Consider the following 20,340-nt stretch of genomic DNA (forward strand, 5'->3'; position numbering starts at 1 on the left):
TAGACAGGACATGTGTATGCTAGGTGTGTATTTTATCCCACAAGTGGGGCTTGCACTCTTTTGCAGGTAGGCACTTGTCTGTTTTTAAATAGCCCTGTTCATTTCCTTGCCATGTACTAATTTAATTCATTTTTGGTCAGCTGCTCCCACTTAACAGCTTTGCTTTTGGTGTATACAGGGCCGGATTTGTGGGCAGGCCAAATAGGCCCGGGACTAGGGCGGAGCTAAGGAAGGGGCGGGTTAAAACCAGGCAGCAGTGTCCTAATGGCCGCCCATGCTATTCCCCACAATGATGCAGTGTCAAACTGTCAATCTGTCTGCAGCCGCCTGCTGCTTTCCTCTGCACATCATAGCATGCCTGTTCTTGCAGCCGTGGCAGCTACAGACAGTTACAGAGCGGGCAACTTTGCTAATATGACAGGAGCAGTGGCCGCATCATTGCAGCTCTGCCCGCTGTCATTCAACGGTAGTCTCTCCGTCTCCGCCCCCTTCAGAATCAGCCTAATGCCTATGGAAGCCGTGGAAGACGCTCTACAAAAAAAACTTCAGCCTCCAGACAACTGACCAATGGCAATATTGTAGGCAGCAGGCCAGGCAGCCATGGGCAAGCTGGATGGCCGGCGGAAGACCGGATCTTGTGGCTCTCACACATGGCAGGCGGGGGATGAAAGGCTTCTGCAGCGGGTTGCGAGCAGTGGACTGTTCTTGGCAGTTTAACTGCCTAAACATTAGCAGGCTCGCAGGGTTCGGGACGGGCGATCGCCCGACCGCGCTATCCTTTTGCCAGCTGTGCTGCACCCCTGAATATACAGCTAGAACAACTGATCCGCTGCTGCCCTGCTTCCTAGTCTGACTACACATAGCTGTGGGCAGCTACGGACGGACAAATGGGTCTGGCAGGCAGATGATGCAAGGTGCAGCACAGCAGATACGCGTCGCGTGAGCTCTAGCTCCTGTAAGCACGCTCGCATGTTTTGCTTCCTACTGTAACGTGACGTCAGCCTTACTTCCGAGAGCCTGCTGCACCGCTGGGGATTACAGAGAGTAAGAGAAACCCCAGGGCACAGAACTATCGCCATAAACTCTAACTTAGATGTCGGGTGGTGACTCACTGCTGCTGGTGGTGAGCAAGCAGAGGTGTGTGTGTGTGTACAGTGTGTGTGTGTACAGTGTGTGTGTGTACAGTGTGTGTGTGTACAGTGTGTGTGTGTACAGTGTGTGTGTGTACAGTGTGTGTGTGTACAGTGTGTGTACAGTGTGTGTGTGTACAGTGTGTGTGTGTACAGTGTGTGTGTACAGTGTGTGTGTGTACAGTGTGTGTACAGTGTGTGTGTGTACAGTGTGTGTACAGTGTGTGTGTGTACAGTGTGTGTGTGTACAGTGTGTGTGTGTACAGTGTGTGTACAGTGTGTGTGTGTACAGTGTGTGTGTGTACAGTGTGTGTGTACAGTGTGTGTGTGTACAGTGTGTGTGTGTACAGTGTGTGTACAGTGTGTGTGTGTGTGTGGTCAGTCCTGTGTGTGTGTGGTCAGTCCTGTGTGCGTTTGTCATTCTTCTTGTGTGTGTTTTTGTCATTCCTCTACTGTGTGTGTCATGTCACTAACTGTCCTTTGAGATGCTTACATTCTAATCCCTGCCGTCATGACACTAACTACCCTCAGGAGTTAGGTGGTGGTATGCGATGATGTGTTATAGGGGGGCACTTACTTCAAGGGAGCACAATTTTTTTTCATAAACCACCGACTCTAGTTATTGAGGGGAAGTGGCTGTACTGTGGGGGGATCAGACATTAATATTTTTTTATATGTGGAGATCAGTGCTACAGTTAATGTGTGAGGATTATTGCTGTATTTTATATGTTGGGGTCAATGCTTCTAAAAAAAATTATTATTTAGCGGTTGGTTACATTTCTACATAATTTATTCTAAACCGGTTTAGTTTTTCCTGTAACTGAGGTATAAAAATGTGTAATGTTCTAATGTACAAGCAATTTTTCTTATAGGGGTTTTATGTTTATGGCTGTATGTTTGCTGAAGAAAAGTGTGTGTATGTTGGGGGAGGGAGGACTATGGAGGGGGGGTAGGAGGGCGGCTAATGATAGTTGGCCTTGGGCGGTAAAAAGTACAAATCCGGCCCTGGGTGTATATGCAGAGCTTCTGTTTGGGTTCAAGGTGCGTTTGCAGTTTCTGGGGGGGCTCAGCGCACCTCTGATTGGGGGCCATTCGGAGACGGCCTGGTGATGCGCTGATCCACCTTTTGCGCAATTTTCAAGTCTCTGTGTTCTGTAGTGTGTTCACCATGTGAACACGGGTAGGTAAAAGGAAGGGGGGGAACTATCACCCTAAACGAAAAAAACTGAGACAAAGGAAACCCAAATGGTGCAGTACGTCCCACTCAATACATAAAATAAGGAATCTTATGCCGAGGGTGCTTACAAAGGGAGGTTGCAGTCGGGCAACCAACCACTACAGGCAGGTGGAGATCAATAAACCCAACTCCAATCGGGGGTCATGGTCACCTGGAAGTGTTCGCACCTTTCTAAGAGAAAAGGGTCCTGAAGATGGGGCCCAGGGATATCCCCTACCCTGAGACCGGGGTGGGGTGGGGAGGCGTTTAAAGAGAACCAGAGACTAAGCACCCTCCTGTATTTTACTACATTTATCAGTGGGAACATGACAGTAACCTACCCTGCTTTTAGTTTAATCCTTCTCTGCTCAATCTGCCCATTATCAACTCTGATAAGAATCCCAGACTGAGCATTCAGTCTAGGTTTGACCTGGAATGATTATAGCCGAGTCAGTCATCTGTGAAGTCTTTTCAAGCCCAAATCTGCCCCCTGCTGGCTCAGCTTTCCTGCTTTGCATATGTGGAGCTCTGATGACTTGGGAGGGGCTGCTTTACTGAGAAAGAAGCTCTGAAACAATAGACAAGTGTGGCTGCTGTGTGATCTGTGCACTGTGCAGTCGTCATCATTATTATCTGTGCAGTTTCATTCCTATGAGAGACACTTCCTACAGGCAGCCACACAACAGCTTACCAGAATAATAAAGTTGAAAGCACAGAGATAAAAGGCTGCAGCAGCAGCCCTTCTTGTCTATAGTTTCATAGAGCCTAGACAGCACGTCCAGAACAACTCATAACCCGGAAGCAGAAGGGATATGAGCCGGCGGCCATAATGGATTTTTCCTGGAGCAATAATGGATAAAAATCACTCAAAAAGGCACACCAGAGTGGCGAAATTATCAGGTAGAGCATTTATTCTTTACAAGCTATCAACTAATATGTTTATTTTGTGTGAAATGTTCATCTCTGGTTCCCTTTAAATGCACAAACAGGATGAAAAGGCACCCAAAGGATAATAAAATGAAATAAAATCTATAAAATAAGGTTTGACGTAGCTTACCTCAATGAAGACAAATTCATATATAAATGAATAATCTATAATTGCACTGGCAACACGTTTTGTGGGTCTCCGACCAATTCCTCAGGCCAAATCAAGTGCCTTGCTATGTTCAGAGCCAGAAACAGGCGCTCCATTCCTGGCTCTGAACATAGCGTGCCACTTTTATAGATTTGAATTCATTTTATTATCGTTTGGGCGTCTTTTCATCCTGCTTGACCACAAGAACACACAAGGGGCAACACATCATGCATTAGTAATTAACCATTTATTACATACACCCCTCCCCCCCTCCCCTTCCCCAATAACATCAAGAAACTGTCTCTTTTCAGAAGGAAACTGATTAGATGGGGCTGTCAGGGCCGGGCTGAGGCAGAGGCAAGAGAGGCTCTAGCCTCAGGGTGCAGTGTAGAAGGGGGCGCACAACTCACTCAGCTATTATTCCCCTATAGTGTGTGAAGCGGAGAGAAATAAGAAAAGGGGATACATGGCAGTGACTGCAAGCCAGATAGCTGGAGATTAAGGTGGTGGTGGTGGGGGGGGGGGCGGTTGGAGGCCCCAGTATGCCTCTAAGTATAATAGTAATCAGTGTGTGATGGCTGGGGTGGGAGGGATGGAGGGGCGCACTTTGGTGTCTCAGCCTTGGGTGCTGGAGGACCTTGTCCCGGCTCTGGGGGCTGTTACTGGAAAAGGACCTAGTTTTTTGTTTGTTTGCTTTTTACATTAGGAAATGGATGTGGTGCATTGTTTGGCTGGAGTCCAGATATGACAGTTCAGTTCATTTATTGTTGTGGTTCATTCTTTGCGTGCATCAGTCTCCATCCTCCCCCTGCCGACCATTGTCACTGTCTGCAAGGAATACAACAAGTGAGGTTAAAGCGGACCTGAACTCAGAACTTCCTCTCCGCTCTAAAAGATAAGCAACAGCATAATAACCTTCAAAGAAAAGCCTTTCTTTGTTACAGCTGATACAAATCCTGCAAAAATCTGCAGTGTTTACTTTCATGTAAGCAGACATAGGGTTTAGATTTGTGGTTAGTCACAGATCGGGGGAATTAGACAGGGCAAGCTCTCTCTCTCTCTATATATATATATACATATAATGTGCATTTCTCTGTGTTTTCTGTATTGGGCAAGAGTTTAGGTCCACTTTAATGTTTACTGCAAGATAGAGTAGAGGGGAAAGATAGTCAGAGGTAAGGGGGAGTGTTAGTGTTTGGCATAGGCTAGGGGGAGGGTAGGCATAGGTTAGGGGGAGGGTTAGGCATAGGTATGGGGGAGTATTGGAGTTAGGCATAGGTTAGGGGAAGAGTTATGGGGAGGGTTAGTGCTGGGCATAGGTTAGGGGGAGGGTTAGGCATAGGTATGGGGGAGTATTGGAGTTAGGCATAGGTTAGGGGAAGAGTTATGGGGAGGGTTAGTGCTGGGCATAGGTTAGGGGGAGGGTTAGGCATAGGTTAGGAGGAGGGTTAGGCATAGGTATGGGGGAGTATTGGAGTTGGGCATAGGTTAGGGGAAGAGTTATGGGGAGGGTTAGTGCTGGGCATAGGTTAGGGGGAGGGTTAGGCATAGGTTAGGGGGAGGGTTAGGCATAGGTATGGGGGAGTATTGGAGTTAGGCATAGGTTAGGGGAAGAGTTATGGGGAGGGTTAGTGCTGGGCATAGGTTAGGGGGAGGGTTAGGCATAGGTTAGGGGGAGGGTTAGGCATAGGTATGGGGGAGTATTGGAGTTGGGCATAGGTTAGGGGAAGAGTTATGGGGAGGGTTAGTGCTGGGCATAGGTTAGGGGGAGGGTTAGGCATAGGCTAGGGGGAGGGTTAGGCATAGGTTAGGGGGAGGGTTAGGCATAGGTATGGGGGAGTATTGGAGTTGGGCATAGGTTAGGGGAAGAGTTATGGGGAGGGTTAGTGCTGGGCATAGGTTAGGGGGAGGGTTAGGCATAGGCTAGGGGGAGGGTTAGTGCTGGGCATAGGTTAAGGGGATGAGTAGGGGGATGGTTACTGTTTGGCAAAGGTTGGTGGGGAGAAACTTAAGGGGGGTTGGTTAGAATTAGGCATAAGTTAGGAGGTGGGTTAGTGTTGGGCATGGGTTCAGGGGGAGGGTTACAGCTAGATATAGGTTTGGGGGGGTTAGGCATTGGTTGGGGTAATGGTTAGTGTTAGACAGAAATTATGGGGACTGAAACACACTTTAGGTTCCCAAGCAAATGATTATTTCAACCAAGGCAAGAACTGCATATACCTGTGTATTGAACAGGCCTGTACATGCGCTAGAGTGTTCAGGTGGCTGGCTGGGCCCATGTCTGCTGAGAGTCTAGTGTGTGTACTGCTGCCCTAATGTGTTGCCAAAACAACTAGAGTGTTGAATCATGTCAGCCTTAACTATATGCCATGCTGTCATCCCTCCTCCCCCTCCATAGCAACAGAACACATTGCGAGGCTGCAGCCCAGCAACACGTCTGTACAGTGCTCAGCCCAGAACGTTTGCCTGATGGATCGAGTCTATATATTGCTGCATGCTGGTGCATATAAAATAATAATACCTTGTTAACTTTTCATTTGGGTCCCCTCCCAGGTAAAGCTGAGGAAAAAGAAACATTCAGTTATTAAAACAAAAACATTAAAGAAAGTCGTAAAGATGAAAAAATAAATGAATACATTTTGAAAAGTGAGAAGTTAGATAGAAGATAGATCAAGAAATGATTGATTTCCGCCATGTAATTCAATCATGTGGTTTAATCCACTGTGAGCCTACAGGTCGTCAACTTTACTGCTGGCAGGCAAGGGGGAAAAAAACAGCACAAACTGACATTATCTATAAACACTCCCACTAACAATGTGATAGGCTAAATGTTTTTTTTTTTTATAAATATATATATGCACATGGGGAAATACTGCTTGCTTGGCAGTTGAAAACAGCTATTACTTCCCACAATGCAACAGCGTTCACAGACAGAAAACTGTCAGGGCCATGGCGATGACATCACACTGTGGGAGAAGTCACACTTTGTGGGAAAGAGGTTATCGGCTACTAATTGGGACAAAGTCCATTCCTGGGTTAAAGTTCCTCTTGAAGAACTACTGCAGGCAGCAACCCCAGAAGGAGCATCAGCCAATCAGAATGCTGGAAAAGCACCTTTTAGGCAAGGAAACATAGTTCAGCCTTGTTTGCAACTACATGCCTTTTATGGTGCTTTCATGTAGATAAAATTCCCATGTTAAAGGACAACTGTAACAAGAGGGATATGGAGGCTGCTGTATTTATTTCCTTTTAAGCCAGGGGTCTCAAACTCAATTTACCTGGGGGCCGCAGGAGGCAAAGTCAGGATGAGGCTGGGCCGCATAAGGAATTTCACAATCGCGGCGCATCGCCGCCTCTGCCCGCCCCTCTCACTCTTCCTTCACAGAGAGGGGCGGGGAGAGGCGGCGATTGAAGTCAGGAGGGGCAGAGCTGAAGCTGAAAGCTCTGCCCCTTCCAGGAAATGCCAGCGGATTGCCCCCTGGGCGATTTGGGGGCTCTGCAGCCCTCGTTTAGCGGCGGGGATGCGGCGGATTACTTGGGAGCACTGAATCGAACTATAAGGAAGCTTTTGCCGGCGAGGGCCACAAAATCTTGTATCGAGGGCCGCAAATGGCCCGCGGGCCGCGAGTTTGAGACCTCTGTTTTAAGCAATACCAGTTGCCTGGCTGTCCTGCTGATCCTCTGCCTCTAATACATTTAGCCATAGACCCTGAAGAAGCATGCAGCAGATCAGGTGTTTCTGACACTGTCAAATCTGACAAGATTAGCTGCATGCTGCTTTGTGGTTCGGGGTCAGACACTACTTCAGCCTCATAGATCAGCAGGGCAGCCTCCATATTCTGCTCACTACCGTTGTCCTTTAATGAAAGTCTATTGGATCTTTTGCATTGCGGTGTATTCTTTTCCATGATGCGCACATTGGAATTCTTGTTGAATCTTGCATAATGATTCTTCATTAGGGATGGTCAGAAACACTCATTTCAGATTCTGAGGGCTCGTTTCCACTATTGCGTTGCGAATTCGCACGAAAATTCGCATGGATGACGATGTATGCGAATTTAACCATGGCAATGCCGGTGTGCTTTTTCCATTGATTGTATGCGAATTCGCATGAGAATTTGCATACCAAAACAGCATGCAAATTTCCTATTAAATACATTAGCGGCGATTCGCATGCATTCCACTCGCAGGCGAATTCTGCGGTTCTTTTGTGCGTTTTTTCACCGCTGAAAAAAACGCACCTCAACAACGCTGCAGTGGAAACGGGCCCATCCACTTGCATTACATGTGCGAATCCGCATGCGTTGGACGCATGCGGATTCGCGATAGTGGAAACGAGCCCTAACACACAATTACTCAATGACCAAGTTTGTGAGCTTTGCCGTCTTTGGCATCAATAATTTGCATTGAAATGAAAAAATCCGCTTGGCTGTTTTTGGCCCCACCCCATTTTCCGAATTTGAACCCCAGTCACCCAGTGACCAACTGTACCAGGTTTGAGGCCTGTGCCATTAACAGTGCAAGAATGGTAGCAATTAAATATTCCCCTTGAAAAGCAATAGGCGAAGTTTGATTCACTTTTGTAGGCTCCACCCACAGGCGAATTCTGCGGCTCTTTTGTGCGTTTTTTCACCGCTGAAAAAAACGCACCTCAACAACGCTGCAGTGGAAACGGGCCCATCCACTTGCATTACATGTGCGAATCCGCATGCGTTGGACGCATGCGGATTCATGATAGTGGAAACGAGCCCTGAGAAAATTGTGATTATCAAAATTTTAATTACCAATTCCATGGACCTCCACGGAAATACGAATACCAATTACCTATTTTTGTGGAAACGGTTTTCGTCCGTTTTTGTTAAAGTTATTTTTATTCATTTATTTATTTCTTTAAAGTTGCTGTGCGTAATTTGTTACATTTTGTGGATGTCCGCTATTATGCCGACATCCTTGATAAACTCGAATATCGAATTCTCTGGCGAAATACATCCAAGCCGGAAACATTAGACTAATGAAAGGCTGCAAAATGTGTCCGTATTCCGAGGTAAACTACCGTATTCTCTGATTATTTCCAAGTCTTGTGACTTCTACTTTTAGGCCAATCACAACACTCAAAAGTCAGAAATACGCGGTAGTATTAACCCAATTAATAGAGAATGTTAATTTGGCCATACATCAAGCGAATTGGCAGCCGATAGACCATCCAATTCGATTATTATAATCGAATTTAGTGAAAATTGGTGCCGCCAAGTGCATGCCTGACCGACAAAGCGACCAATTTCAGGACGAAAATTGGTCGCATTGTCGATCGTGCATGCTGCAAGATGTCGGGTGGAAGTTGGTTGATCGGATGTGCGGCAGTACGGCGGCCGATGTCGGAACGAACGACGAAATGACGAAACACCTGCTGCAATGTATAAATGTGCCCGGCCCCCTGTGTGCGCATTTATACATTACCTATCCTGTAGCAGCCTCTGCGCGGTGTCCGTCCATTTCGCTGGGTTCTGCATACACACATACACGCTAGCATCAGCCGCTATGCGCCGCTAGTGTGTATGCGGCTGATGGAACCCGGCAAGATGGACGGACACCGTGCGGAGGCTGCTACAGGACAGGTTATGTATAAATGCACACACGGGGTGGCACATATATACATTAAAGAACAAGTGACACCTATGCTAACCTAGAAATAAAAAACACATATATAAGTAGATAAATACTACTTCTACTTACATAACAGATGTATTGTGCAATCCAAGTAATGATTCCTGTGAATTTTATAAAGGAAAAGCAGAAAATCCTTTTCTAGGCAGTGGCCATCTTGCCAAGCTTAATGCTGACTTCATATCCTCCCTGACTCTTGTTTCCCCCCCCTCCCTTCTCTTGCTCATTGTGTATTTATTAGCTGCCCTCCTCCCAGAGTCTTTTTTTTTATTTACACATCCCATCACTGAGTCACCTCAGCCTTGCTTGTAAACACAAGTAATCAGCTAGGCAGGGAAATAAAAGGAAGAGGAGGAATATATTATAGATAAAAAGAACTCCCAGCATTCAAAAGAACTCCCAGCATTCAACTCTTTGGCACTGTTTGGCACTAGGGCCAGTGCTCCTATAGTATGTGATAACTCCAAACCATAACAGCAGAAAAAGTTTTAAATGCAGGATTAGCATCTTTATCACTTAACCATCTTAGCGGTATGGACGAGCTCAGCTCGTCCATCTCCGCCGATGGCTGCCGCTCAGGCCCTGCTGGGCCGATTTTTACGAAATAAAAAGCAGCACACGCAGCCGGCACTTTGCCAGCCGCGTGTGCTGCCTGATCGCCGCCGCTCTGCGGCAATCCGCCGCGAGCAGCGGCGAAAGAGGGTCCCCCCAGCCGCCTGAGCCCTGCGCAGCCGGAACAAATAGTTCCGGCCAGCACTAAGGGCTGGATCGGAGGCGGCTGACGTCAGGACGTCGGCTGACGTCCATGACGTCACTCCGCTCGTCGCCATGGCGACGAAGTAAGCAAAACACGGAAGGCCGCTCATTGCGGCCTTCCGTGTTACTTTTGGCCGCCGGAGGCGATCAGAAGAACGCCTCCGGAGCGCCATCTAGTGGGCTTTCATGCAGCCAACTTTCAGTTGGCTGCATGAAATAGTTTTTTTTTAATTTAAAAAAAACCTTCCCGCAGCCGCCCTGGCGATCTTAATAGAACGCCAGGGTGGTTAATACACTCAGACCTGTTGCTGTTCAAATTTGATTTTTATGGTGACAATACCGCTTTAAGGGGCAGTGGCAGTGCAGTTGTGGCGGGCACATCCGATTCCCTTAAGATTTCATGCTGGAATCGGCCTGCACTATATGGGCAGCTTTGACAAAGTGACTAATTTATCTGTAATTAGAGTTGGGCCGAACGGTTCGCCTGCGAACGGTTCCATGCGAACTTCCGTGGTTCGCGTTCGTGTCCCGCAGGCGAACCTTTGCGGAAGTTCGGTTCGCCCCATAATGCACATGGAGGGTCAACTTTGACCCTCTACATCACAGTCAGCAGGCCCAGTGTAGCCAATTAGGCTACACTAGCCCCTGGAGCCCCACCCCCCCTTATATAAGGCAGGCAGCGGCGGCCATTACGGTCACTCGTGTGCTGCCTGCGTTAGTGAGAGTAGGGCGAGCTGCTGCAGACTGTCTCTCAGGGAAAGATTAGTTAGGCTTAACTTGTTCCTGTCTGGCTGCATACCTGTTCTGTGAACCCACCACTGCATACCTGTGCTGTGAACCCACCACTGCATACCTGTGCTGTGAACCCACCACTGCATACCTGTTCAGTGAACCTACCACTGCATACCTGTGCTGTGAACCCACCACTGCATACCTGTGCTGTGAACCCACCACTGCATACCTGTTCAGTGAACCTGCCACTGCATACCTGTTCTGTTCAGTGGACCCGCCACAGTATACCTGTTCATTGAACCCACCACTGCATACCTGTGCTGTGAACCCACCACTGCATACCTGTTCTGTGAACCCACCACTGCATACCTGTGCTGTGAACCCACCACTGCATACCTGTGCTGTGAACCCACCACTGCATACCTGTGCTGTGAACCCACCACTGCATACCTGTTCTGTGAACCCACCACTGCATACCTGTGCTGTGAACCCACCACTGCATACCTGTGCTGTGAACCCACCACTGCATACCTGTTCAGTAAACCTGCCACTGCATACCTGTTCTGTTCAGTGGACCCGCCACTGTATACCTGTTCATTGAACCCACCACTGCATACCTGTTCTGTGAACCCACCACTGCATACCTGTGCTGTGAACCCACCACTGCATACCTGTGCTGTGAACCTGCCACTGCATACCTGTTCTGTTCAGTGGACCCGCCACTGTATACCTGTTCATTGAACCCACCACTGCATACCTGTGCTGTGAACCCACCACTGCATACCTGTTCTGTGAACCCACCACTGCATACCTGTGCTGTGAACCCACCACTGCATACCTGTGCTGTGAACCCACCACTGCATACCTGTTCAGTGAACCTGCCACTGCATACCTGTTCTGTTCAGTGGACCCGCCACTGTATACCTGTTCATTGAACCCACCACTGCATACCTGTGCTGTGAACCCACCACTGCATACCTGTTCTGTGAACCCACCACTGCATACCTGTTCTGTTCAGTGGACCCGCCACTGTATACCTGTTCAGTGAACCCGCCACTGCATGCCTGTTCTGTTCAGTGGACCCGCCACTGTATACCTGTTCAGTGAACCCGCCACTGCATACCTGTTGTGTTCAGTGAACCTGCCACTGCATACCTGTTCTGTGAACCCGCCACTGTATACCTGTTCTGTTTAGTGAACCCGCCACTGTATACCTGTTCTGTTTAGTGAACCCGCCACTGCATACCTGTTCTGTTCAGTGGACCCGCCACTGTATACCTGTTCAGTGAACCCGCCACTGCATACCTGTTCTGTTCAGTGGACCCGCCACTGTATACCTGTTCAGTGAACCCGCCACTGCATACCTGTTGTGTTCAGTCCCTCCACACAGCATGTCTGCCTGCAGGCCGCTTGACTACCTTCTCCTCCACCACCAACAGGGTCCGGGACTCCAGGCGGATTGCTGAATTTTTTAGGCCGCTGCTAGCAGCGGCCGCTGTAATAATTTTTCTGGTGCGTGTACATGACTGCCTAATTTTTCTGGCTGCACTGCGGGCAGCTGCAACAACAAAAGAAAAGGCATGTACATGCGCCCATTCCCCTTCGTGATCATTACCTTGCCGTGGTGAAGGGGCTTGCGTATCACAATGAAGCAATGACCGGCGCCTAGATGAGTGTCTCGGGGGGCACACCCACGATAATAACGTCGTTGCCTCATTGTGGTCAGACCAAATTTGATCAGCTGGACAGTCACTGTTCTGTCATTCAGCTACATCAGCCAGGCGACCATATGGGCTGTAAAGCCACCAAAACCTGCACTCTCGCCATGGTGCGCACCAGTCCAGCACGGCCGTCACTACACAAACAGCTGTTTGCGGTGCGTTACACGGTGAGTTTGGTGTGTCAGTGTGAAGCAGTACCTTAATTACACTACCTGATTGATGTATACACATGCAAGATGTTTGAAAGCACTTTAGGCCTGTCATTTAGCATTCAATGTGATTTCTGCCCTTAAAACGCTGCTTTGCGTCAAATCCAGATTTTTCCCCGGGACTTTTGGCATGTATCCCACTCCGCCATGCCCCCCTCCAGGTGTTAGACCCCTTGAAACATCTTTTCCATCACTTTTGTGGCCAGCATATTTTTTTTTTTTTTTCAAAGTTCGCATCCCCATTGAAGTCTATTGCGGTTCGCGAACTTTAACGCGAACCGAACCTTCCGCGGAAGTTCGCGAACCAGGTTCGCGAACCTAAAATCAGAGGTTCGGCCCAACTCTATCTGTAATCAGATTCGATTAGAGATACATTTCTCTAAAGCTGTCATATATGCTAGGCGCATGGAAATGTTCACAGAAAATAACTAACCTTCCCCTTAACCTCTGCCAAACACTACACTAGCTGTAAACTATGCTAGGCTTAAAACAAACCTGAACTAAAAATTAAAAATAAAAGTCAAAATAGACCTACACAGGTTATACTTACCTCCTGTGTAGTCTACTCATCAATTTCTTTCTCCTCTCCTGTGTCCTGTTTGTCCATCGTGATCGATGGAATTCTACGTCCTCCATTTTGAAAATGGCCAGTACCACACCACACTGTTGAACTGGAATATCGCCCACATGAGCCACAGGCAAACATGGACATTACCTTGCTCATCAGTTGTCCTTTCAGTTATAACTAACAGCAACTGCTATATTTCAGTTCTGACAAGATCTTGTCAGAACTGGATGGAATTGTTGTTAGAAGAAAATGGTAAGCTTGCAAGAGGAACTGACAAGTCTGTAGTATTCATTTGCAGGTACATCAAGTGTTTATTTAAAATAATTTTACTCAGTTCAGGTTCCCATTCATGGTAGTAGGATGTTGATTTTGGTGGTTTTAATCACTTAAGCCTATCTGGACGAATATGTTCATCCAGATAGGCAGTGCTGCTTGAATTGTGCAGTGCGGCTCCCGCCAACCGCCGTTAGACCCCCGATCAGTGCATGGGAATATAATTCTCATTCACTGATCTAAGTCCCCAAAAAAACCAAGAAAACCAGAGACCGCGGTCTTTCTGCAAAACAAAAAAAAAAAAGTTCCCTGTCTTCATTGTAGTTCCTGGAAGCGTCATCGTACGCTTCCAGGACTTTTTTTGACTGTGGCCATCTTGTGGCCAAATAGTAAACTACACACACATACATTTTTTAAAATAAATAAATAGCTAATTTTAAATGTGAAAAAAAAGTGTTTACCTCCCACACCAAAAATTACCCACATGCATTTTTTATTACAAAAAAAAAAAAAAATAACAATTAAAAAAAAAAACATAAATAGTTACCTAAGGGTCTGAACTTTTTAAATATGCATGTCAAAGGAGTATATTAAAATATTTTTTTTAATTATGGGCTTGTAAATAGTGATGGACGCAAATTGAAAAAAATGCACCTTTATTTCCAAAAAAATATCAGCGCCATACATTGTGATAGGGACATAATTTAAATGGTGTTATAAGCGGGACAAATAGGCAAATAACATACATGGGTTTCAATTACGGTAACATGTACTCATTTCAAACTATGATGGCCAAAAACTGAGAAATAATGTATTTTTTCCATTTCTTTCTTAATATTCCTGTTAAAATGGATTTAGAATAAATGAATTCTTAGCAAAATGTATCACCCAAAGAAAGCCTAATTGGTGGCAGAAAAAACAAGATATAGATCAATTCATTGTTTTGAGTAGTGATAAAGTTATTGGCGAATGAATGGGAGGTTAAAGATGCTTAGATGCTAAAAATGTACAACCCTGTGGGCTTAAGTGGTTAAATAGCCTTTGAGAATATACAAAATGAAGAGAAACCATGAGCCCAATGGTGTGATATCACTGGTATTGGTAGGTATAGTGTAAAGGAAACCATTATACTCACAAAGGTGGTGTAACGATTGTGTAATTCTTTCCGTGGTCAGAGCACAGGATGCGCGCTGACACTGCGGAAACCCTCCACAAGCGTATAATCTGAGAGAACCCAGCAATGGTGCTATGCACCTGTAGAGGTGAATTCCTGCCAGCAGATGGAGCTGTGGAGTGCAGAGGAACAGATCCTCTGCACAGCCACAGATGCCAGGATAGGAATTGTACGAGGGGAAGCAATGCAGGGCAAGATAGCCCTTAAAGAGAGAGAGCACAGAGACAGGGTGTATGTGTGTCCACCAATCTAGTCGCCATCCAGCGACAATGAACACACAACCGTGAAGACCAGGTGGGAAAGCAATCGCAAGAGATGGCGATTGCTAACAGTGACACAAGACTGAATAAGCACAGAGAAGGAATGGATGTATGTCCACCAATCTAGTCGCCAACCAGCGACGGTGAACACACAACAGTGGAAGCCAAGTGAGCACGCAATCGCAAGAGATGCGATTGCCAATGAGAATGAGCACAGGGACAGAATGTATGTGTGTGCACCAATCTAGTCTCCAACCAGCGACGGTGAACACACAACAGCAGAAACAAAGTAGGAACGCAATCGCGAGAGAGGCGATTGCCAGAAGTGACACAAGACTGAGCAGGACAGAGCACGAGAGTAGCAAAGGCACAGCAAACAACAATGAGAAGATAAGGAAAATAACAAACGCTAGCTAAACGTGAACACCGCACTCATTCGCAACAGCTAACGCGTTTCAGCCTGATCACCACGCGTTAGGCACCCAGTGATAAGCGTGCCACCGTAACTAACCACAAGTAATATAAATGAACACAAACAGACTGAGACAGACAGAATGAACGCTTGCGAAAGCAAGCGATCAACACAGACAAACAGGTTGCGTAGACGCTTGCTAATCGGTTGCCTCGCACCAGGCAACAGCAGGCGCAAACACAGGACAAGACAGACAGATAAGTGCAGCCAGTAGCCACCGCGGCTATGGTCTACACTCCAGGAACTCAGACAAGGAAGATCCACCGCTGCTACCGCTAGAGCGAATGCGATCCAAACAGACAAACAGATGGGGCTACTACCAGTAGCAACCGTTGCTCTCATTAGCACCCCTGAGGCAGAATACAGAAGGAGGCACTGCCACTACATTTAGGGCTAATGCAATCCAGACAGATGAACAGAAGGGGCTACCAGTAGCAACCGCTGCTCTGGTTAGCACCCCCAGACAGACAGAACGATTTCCTGTCGACCGCCGCTGACGGCAGGACAATCGCAGCAGAGAGACAACATAGGCAAAACAGATAATGCAACCTGACTGCACTAGAGGAGCTGCCTAGTGCAGTCCCAAGGAATTACTCTAAGATAACCTTTAACAAACAAACAGGGCTGATACTCTAGGAGAGTTAATCAGTAACAAACCATCATGACCAGCAAAGGATTGTGGGATCACATGGTATTTATGCTGCAAGCCTTCAAAGGAGGCGACTAGGCAATTTGCATGACAAATTGTAACGATCGGTGTCAGCTCGCAGAGAGAATCTGATTATTGGTGATCTGCAGTATCACCAAGAATACAGATCTATACCTGATTATGGATGATCTGCAGAATCACCAATAATACAGATATAGTGCTAACCTCTGGACACCTCTAATAAAGTATATAGTGAGTGATTGGTGTAACAGTATGACTTTGAGTAACCCACCTGAAGAGCAGGTGGCCCTAGGCAGTACAGGAAGTACTGCTATAGAGAATACAGAAACCTTCCAGCAGCCTGAGACTCTCCAAGGGGTAGAGTCAGGCTGAAGGTAGGAAGGATCAGAGAGTGAGTGACACCTGGAGGTGGGTGTCACTGACAGATCTGGAGACTATCTCTTAAGTGGAGAGAGATAGCTCTCGAGGTCGGGCAAGGCAGGTCGGCAACACACGGACAGACAAAGTACAAAAGACAGAAGGCGGATTCGGTATCCAGGGCAGTCAGGGTTTGGCAACGGTATATCAGATATGCGTGGTACCGAATCAGAAAGCAGAGGGATAGTCAGGAAAGCAACAGGTCATAACAAATATCAAACAATGCCTAGTCTTGGGTGTGAGGTCCGTAGTCTCTACACCCTGAAACTAGTCTGATGTATAACAGAATGATAACACAAGTTCCCTAGTCTTGGGTGTGAGATCCGTGGTCTCTACACCCTGGAACTAGTCTGAAGTATAACAGAATAATAACACAAGTAATCTGGCTCAGTGTGAAGTCCCAGGTCCTCCTGGTTCAAACACACTGTAGGATCTGGCTAAGGTCTGAGTGCTTCCACGTAGTGATCGCAACGGCAGACAATTTGAGAGTAGCCAGCAGTAACCATATATAGAGCAGTGCTCTCTGGCGCCGCCCTAAAGTGATCAACCAATGGTTACCAGCTCTGAGGTCAGCTGACCAGCCTGGTCAGCTGATCCCCCCTTGGCCATCATAAAAGTTCTGCCTTTCAGCGCCCGCGCACGTGTATTCCTAAACCTATGTGAACTAACAGGCTCAGCCACCCCAGCTGCACGCTGCTGCGTGCAAACCACCGCGCTGGACGCGGAACCAGCCACCTCGCTATCAATACATGCGACGGCTTTTCCGCGTTCTGCCATGTCACTAGATGCATGCTTCCGCGTGCAGACCTAGAGTTGAGCCGAAATTTTCGTAATTTCGCATTACTATAATTACGCATGCGAAATTCGTGATTACGATGCGAAATTACGGTAGCGTAATTACCATTAAAATCGTAATTGAAAATACCGTAAGCGTAATTTTCAACGCGTAATTTCGCGTTTCGTTCATGCCGTAATTTCGCATTAAACGCTACCGTAATTTCGCGTTAAACCGTAACGCTCCGTATAATGTAAAAAAGCCGCCGACTTTAAGGGTTAATAGCAAAGCCCCCTTAAATGCCAAGAGCCTCAAATTTGGAGAATATATTAAGGAGATCAGAAGGAAAAAGAGGAAAAAATTTTTTTCAAAAAGACCTTATAGTTTTTGAGAAAATCGATGTTAAAGTTTCAAAGGAAAAATGTAAACATTTAAAAACCCGCCGACTTTAACGGTTAATAGCAAAGCCTGCTTAAAAAGACTCTGTAACAAAATTTTGAGCCTTATTTTTTCTATTCTATAAGTTCCTATACCTGTTCTGATGTGGTCTGTCTTACTGCAACCTTTTCTAGTTGCACTGTCTCTGTAATAAATCTTATCTTCTTTCCTCTGTCGTGTCTGTCGGCAAGAGGCTGGAATGTGTGGAATGTGCAGCACAGCTTGTCATTGGCAGAAGCTTACACACCCCCTCCAAGCTCTGCATGAATCCACACAGTAAGCTGTTCTCAGCCTATGATACTCTGGTTAGAAGCCAGTCATTTGTTTGTAAACACTGCCTAAAACTGTTAATTACAAGCCAGGATTGCGGCAGGGAGTAGCAGAAACAGCACAGAGGGGCACAGGAGAAAATAATGAATAGAATGGTATGCTTTTTATTGTAAGAATATTAGAGTACAGATTCTCTTTAAAGTTTAGGAACACCAAATTCCCAGGGTATATTAAGGGGATCAGTGGGAATAAGAGGAAAAAAAAATTCAAAAAGACCTTATAGTTTTTGAGAAAATCGATTTTTAAGTTTCAAGGGCGAAAATGTCTTTTAAATGCGGAAAATGTCAGTTTTTTTTGCACAGGTAACAATTCGTTCTGAGTGTGGGAAATATAAAAAAAAAACGACGTGGGGTCCCCCCTTCCAGACCTCTTTAACCCCTTGTCCCCCATGCAGGCTGGGATAGCCAGAATGCGGAGCACCGGCCGCGTTGGGCTCCGCACCCTGACTATACCAGCCCGCATGGTCCATGGATTGGGGGGTCTCGGAAGGGGAGGGGCAGCCAAGCTTTCCCCTCCCCCTCCGAGCCCTTGTCCAATCCAAGGACAAGGGGCTCTTCTCCACCTCCGATGGGCGGTGGAGGTGGAGGCCGTGATTTCCTGGGGGGGGGGGGGGGGGTTCATGGTGGAATCTGGGAGTCCCCTTTAAAAAGGGGTCCCCCAGATGCCCACCCCCCCTCCCAGGAGAAATGAGTATAGAGGTACTTGTACCCCTTACCTATTTCCTTTAAGAGTTAAAAGTAAATAATTGTTTAATTGTTCAATTAAAATACTTTTTCTAAGTGTTTGTGTGTTTATTTACTTTTAACTCTTAAAGGAAATGGGTAAGGGGTACAAGTACCTCTATACTCATTTCTCCTGGGAGGGGGGGTGGGCAGCGCAGACGCGTATGCGGCGGCTGAGCGGCGAGTGACGTCGGGTGCGGCGTAGTTACAATGTAACAAAGTTGTTACATTGTAATAACTTTGTTACATTGTAACTGATAGAACATTTCCGAGGCTATTTCGAGGGATCATTTATTTAAAGGGACAGGTAAGTATTAATGGTAATTAAGAATATTAAAGGACTTTTTTTGTGGTTATGTTTTTTGTTCAATTAAAATACTTTTTCTAAGTGTTTGTGTGTTTATTTACTTTTAACTCTTAAAGGAAATGGGTAAGGGGTACAAGTACCTCTATACTCATTTCTCCTGGGAGGGGGGGTGGGCATCTGGGGGACCCCTTTTTAAAGGGGACTCCCAGATTCCACCATGTACCCCCCCCCCCCCCAGGAAATCGCGGCCTCCACCTCCACCGCCCATAGGAGGTGGAGAAGAGCCCCTTGTCCTTGGATTGGACAAGGGCTCGGAGGGGGAGGGGAAAGCCTGGCTGCCCCTCCCCTTCCGAGACCCCCCCAATCTATGGACCATGCGGGCTGGTATAGTCAGGGTGCGGAGCCCCACGCGGCCGGTGCTCCGCATTCTGGCTATCCCAGCCTGCATGGGGGACAAGGGGTTAAAGAGGTCTGGGAGGGGGGACCCCACGTCGTTTTTTTTTTATATTTCCCACACTCAGAACGAAGTAAGTAAAACTCTTCCCACTTGGGGGAATCTATGAAAATAATACACTATTGTTACCTGTGCAAAAAAAAACTGACATTTTCCGCATTTAAAAGACATTTTTGCCCTTGAAACTTAAAAATCGATTTTCTCAAAAACTATAAGGTCTTTTTGAAAAAAATGTTTTTCCTCTTATTCCCACTGATCCCCTTAATATACCCTAGGAATTTGGTGTTCCTAAACTTTAAGCAGGCTTTGCTATTAACCGTTAAAGTCGGCGGGTTTTTAAATGTATACATTTTTACTTTGAAACTTTAACATCGATTTTCTCAAAAACTATAAGGTCTTTTTGAAAAAAAATGTTTTCCTCTTATTCCCACTGATCCCCTTAATATACCCTAGGAATTTGGTGTTCCTAAACTTTAAGCAGGCTTTGCTATTAACCGTTAAAGTCGGCGGGTTTTTAAATGTATACATTTTTACTTTGAAACTTTAACATCGATTTTCTCAAAAACTATAAGGTCTTTTTGAAAAAAAAAAATTCCTCTTATTCCTTCTGATCTCCTAATATATTCTCCAAATTTGAGGCTATTAGCATTTAAGGGGGCTTTGCTATTAACCCTTAAAGTCAGCGGCTTTTTTACATTATACGGAGCGTTACGGTTTAACGCGAAATTACGGTAGCGTTTAATGCGAAATTACGGCATGAACAAATACCCATTGTAATGCGAAAATTACGCGAAAATTACGCTTACGCGAAATTTCGCGAAATCCTTCTTCATTACGATTATGTACTTACGGCCATAATCGTAATTACACTAATTACGCGAAATTTCGCGAAATCGTAATTACGTCATTACGCTCATCTCTATGCAGACCGCCGCGTTGGACGTGGAATCAACCGCCTTGCTGCTAGTACATGCGGC

At 46.4% G+C, this 20,340-nt stretch overlaps 1 protein-coding gene across 2 annotated transcripts in view; it reads right to left on the minus strand.

The window, feature by feature from the left end:
• Nucleotides 1–3,239: 3,239 nt before the first annotated feature.
• Nucleotides 3,240–20,340, minus strand: part of LOC137564370 (polymeric immunoglobulin receptor-like) — a 50,960-nt gene continuing 33,859 nt past the window's right edge. For both annotated transcript variants that reach the window (XM_068278156.1, XM_068278155.1), the window contains 2 exons: nt 5,943–5,980; nt 3,240–4,249 (listed from right to left, as the gene is read on the minus strand). In XM_068278156.1, coding sequence (XP_068134257.1) covers nt 5,955–5,980 — 26 coding nt within the window. In that variant the 3' untranslated portion in view covers nt 3,240–4,249; nt 5,943–5,954. The remainder of the gene's footprint in view (nt 4,250–5,942; nt 5,981–20,340) is intronic.

This window comes from Hyperolius riggenbachi, chromosome 3 (assembly GCF_040937935.1).
Source record: "Hyperolius riggenbachi isolate aHypRig1 chromosome 3, aHypRig1.pri, whole genome shotgun sequence".
Taxonomy (NCBI): Eukaryota; Metazoa; Chordata; class Amphibia; order Anura; family Hyperoliidae; genus Hyperolius; species Hyperolius riggenbachi.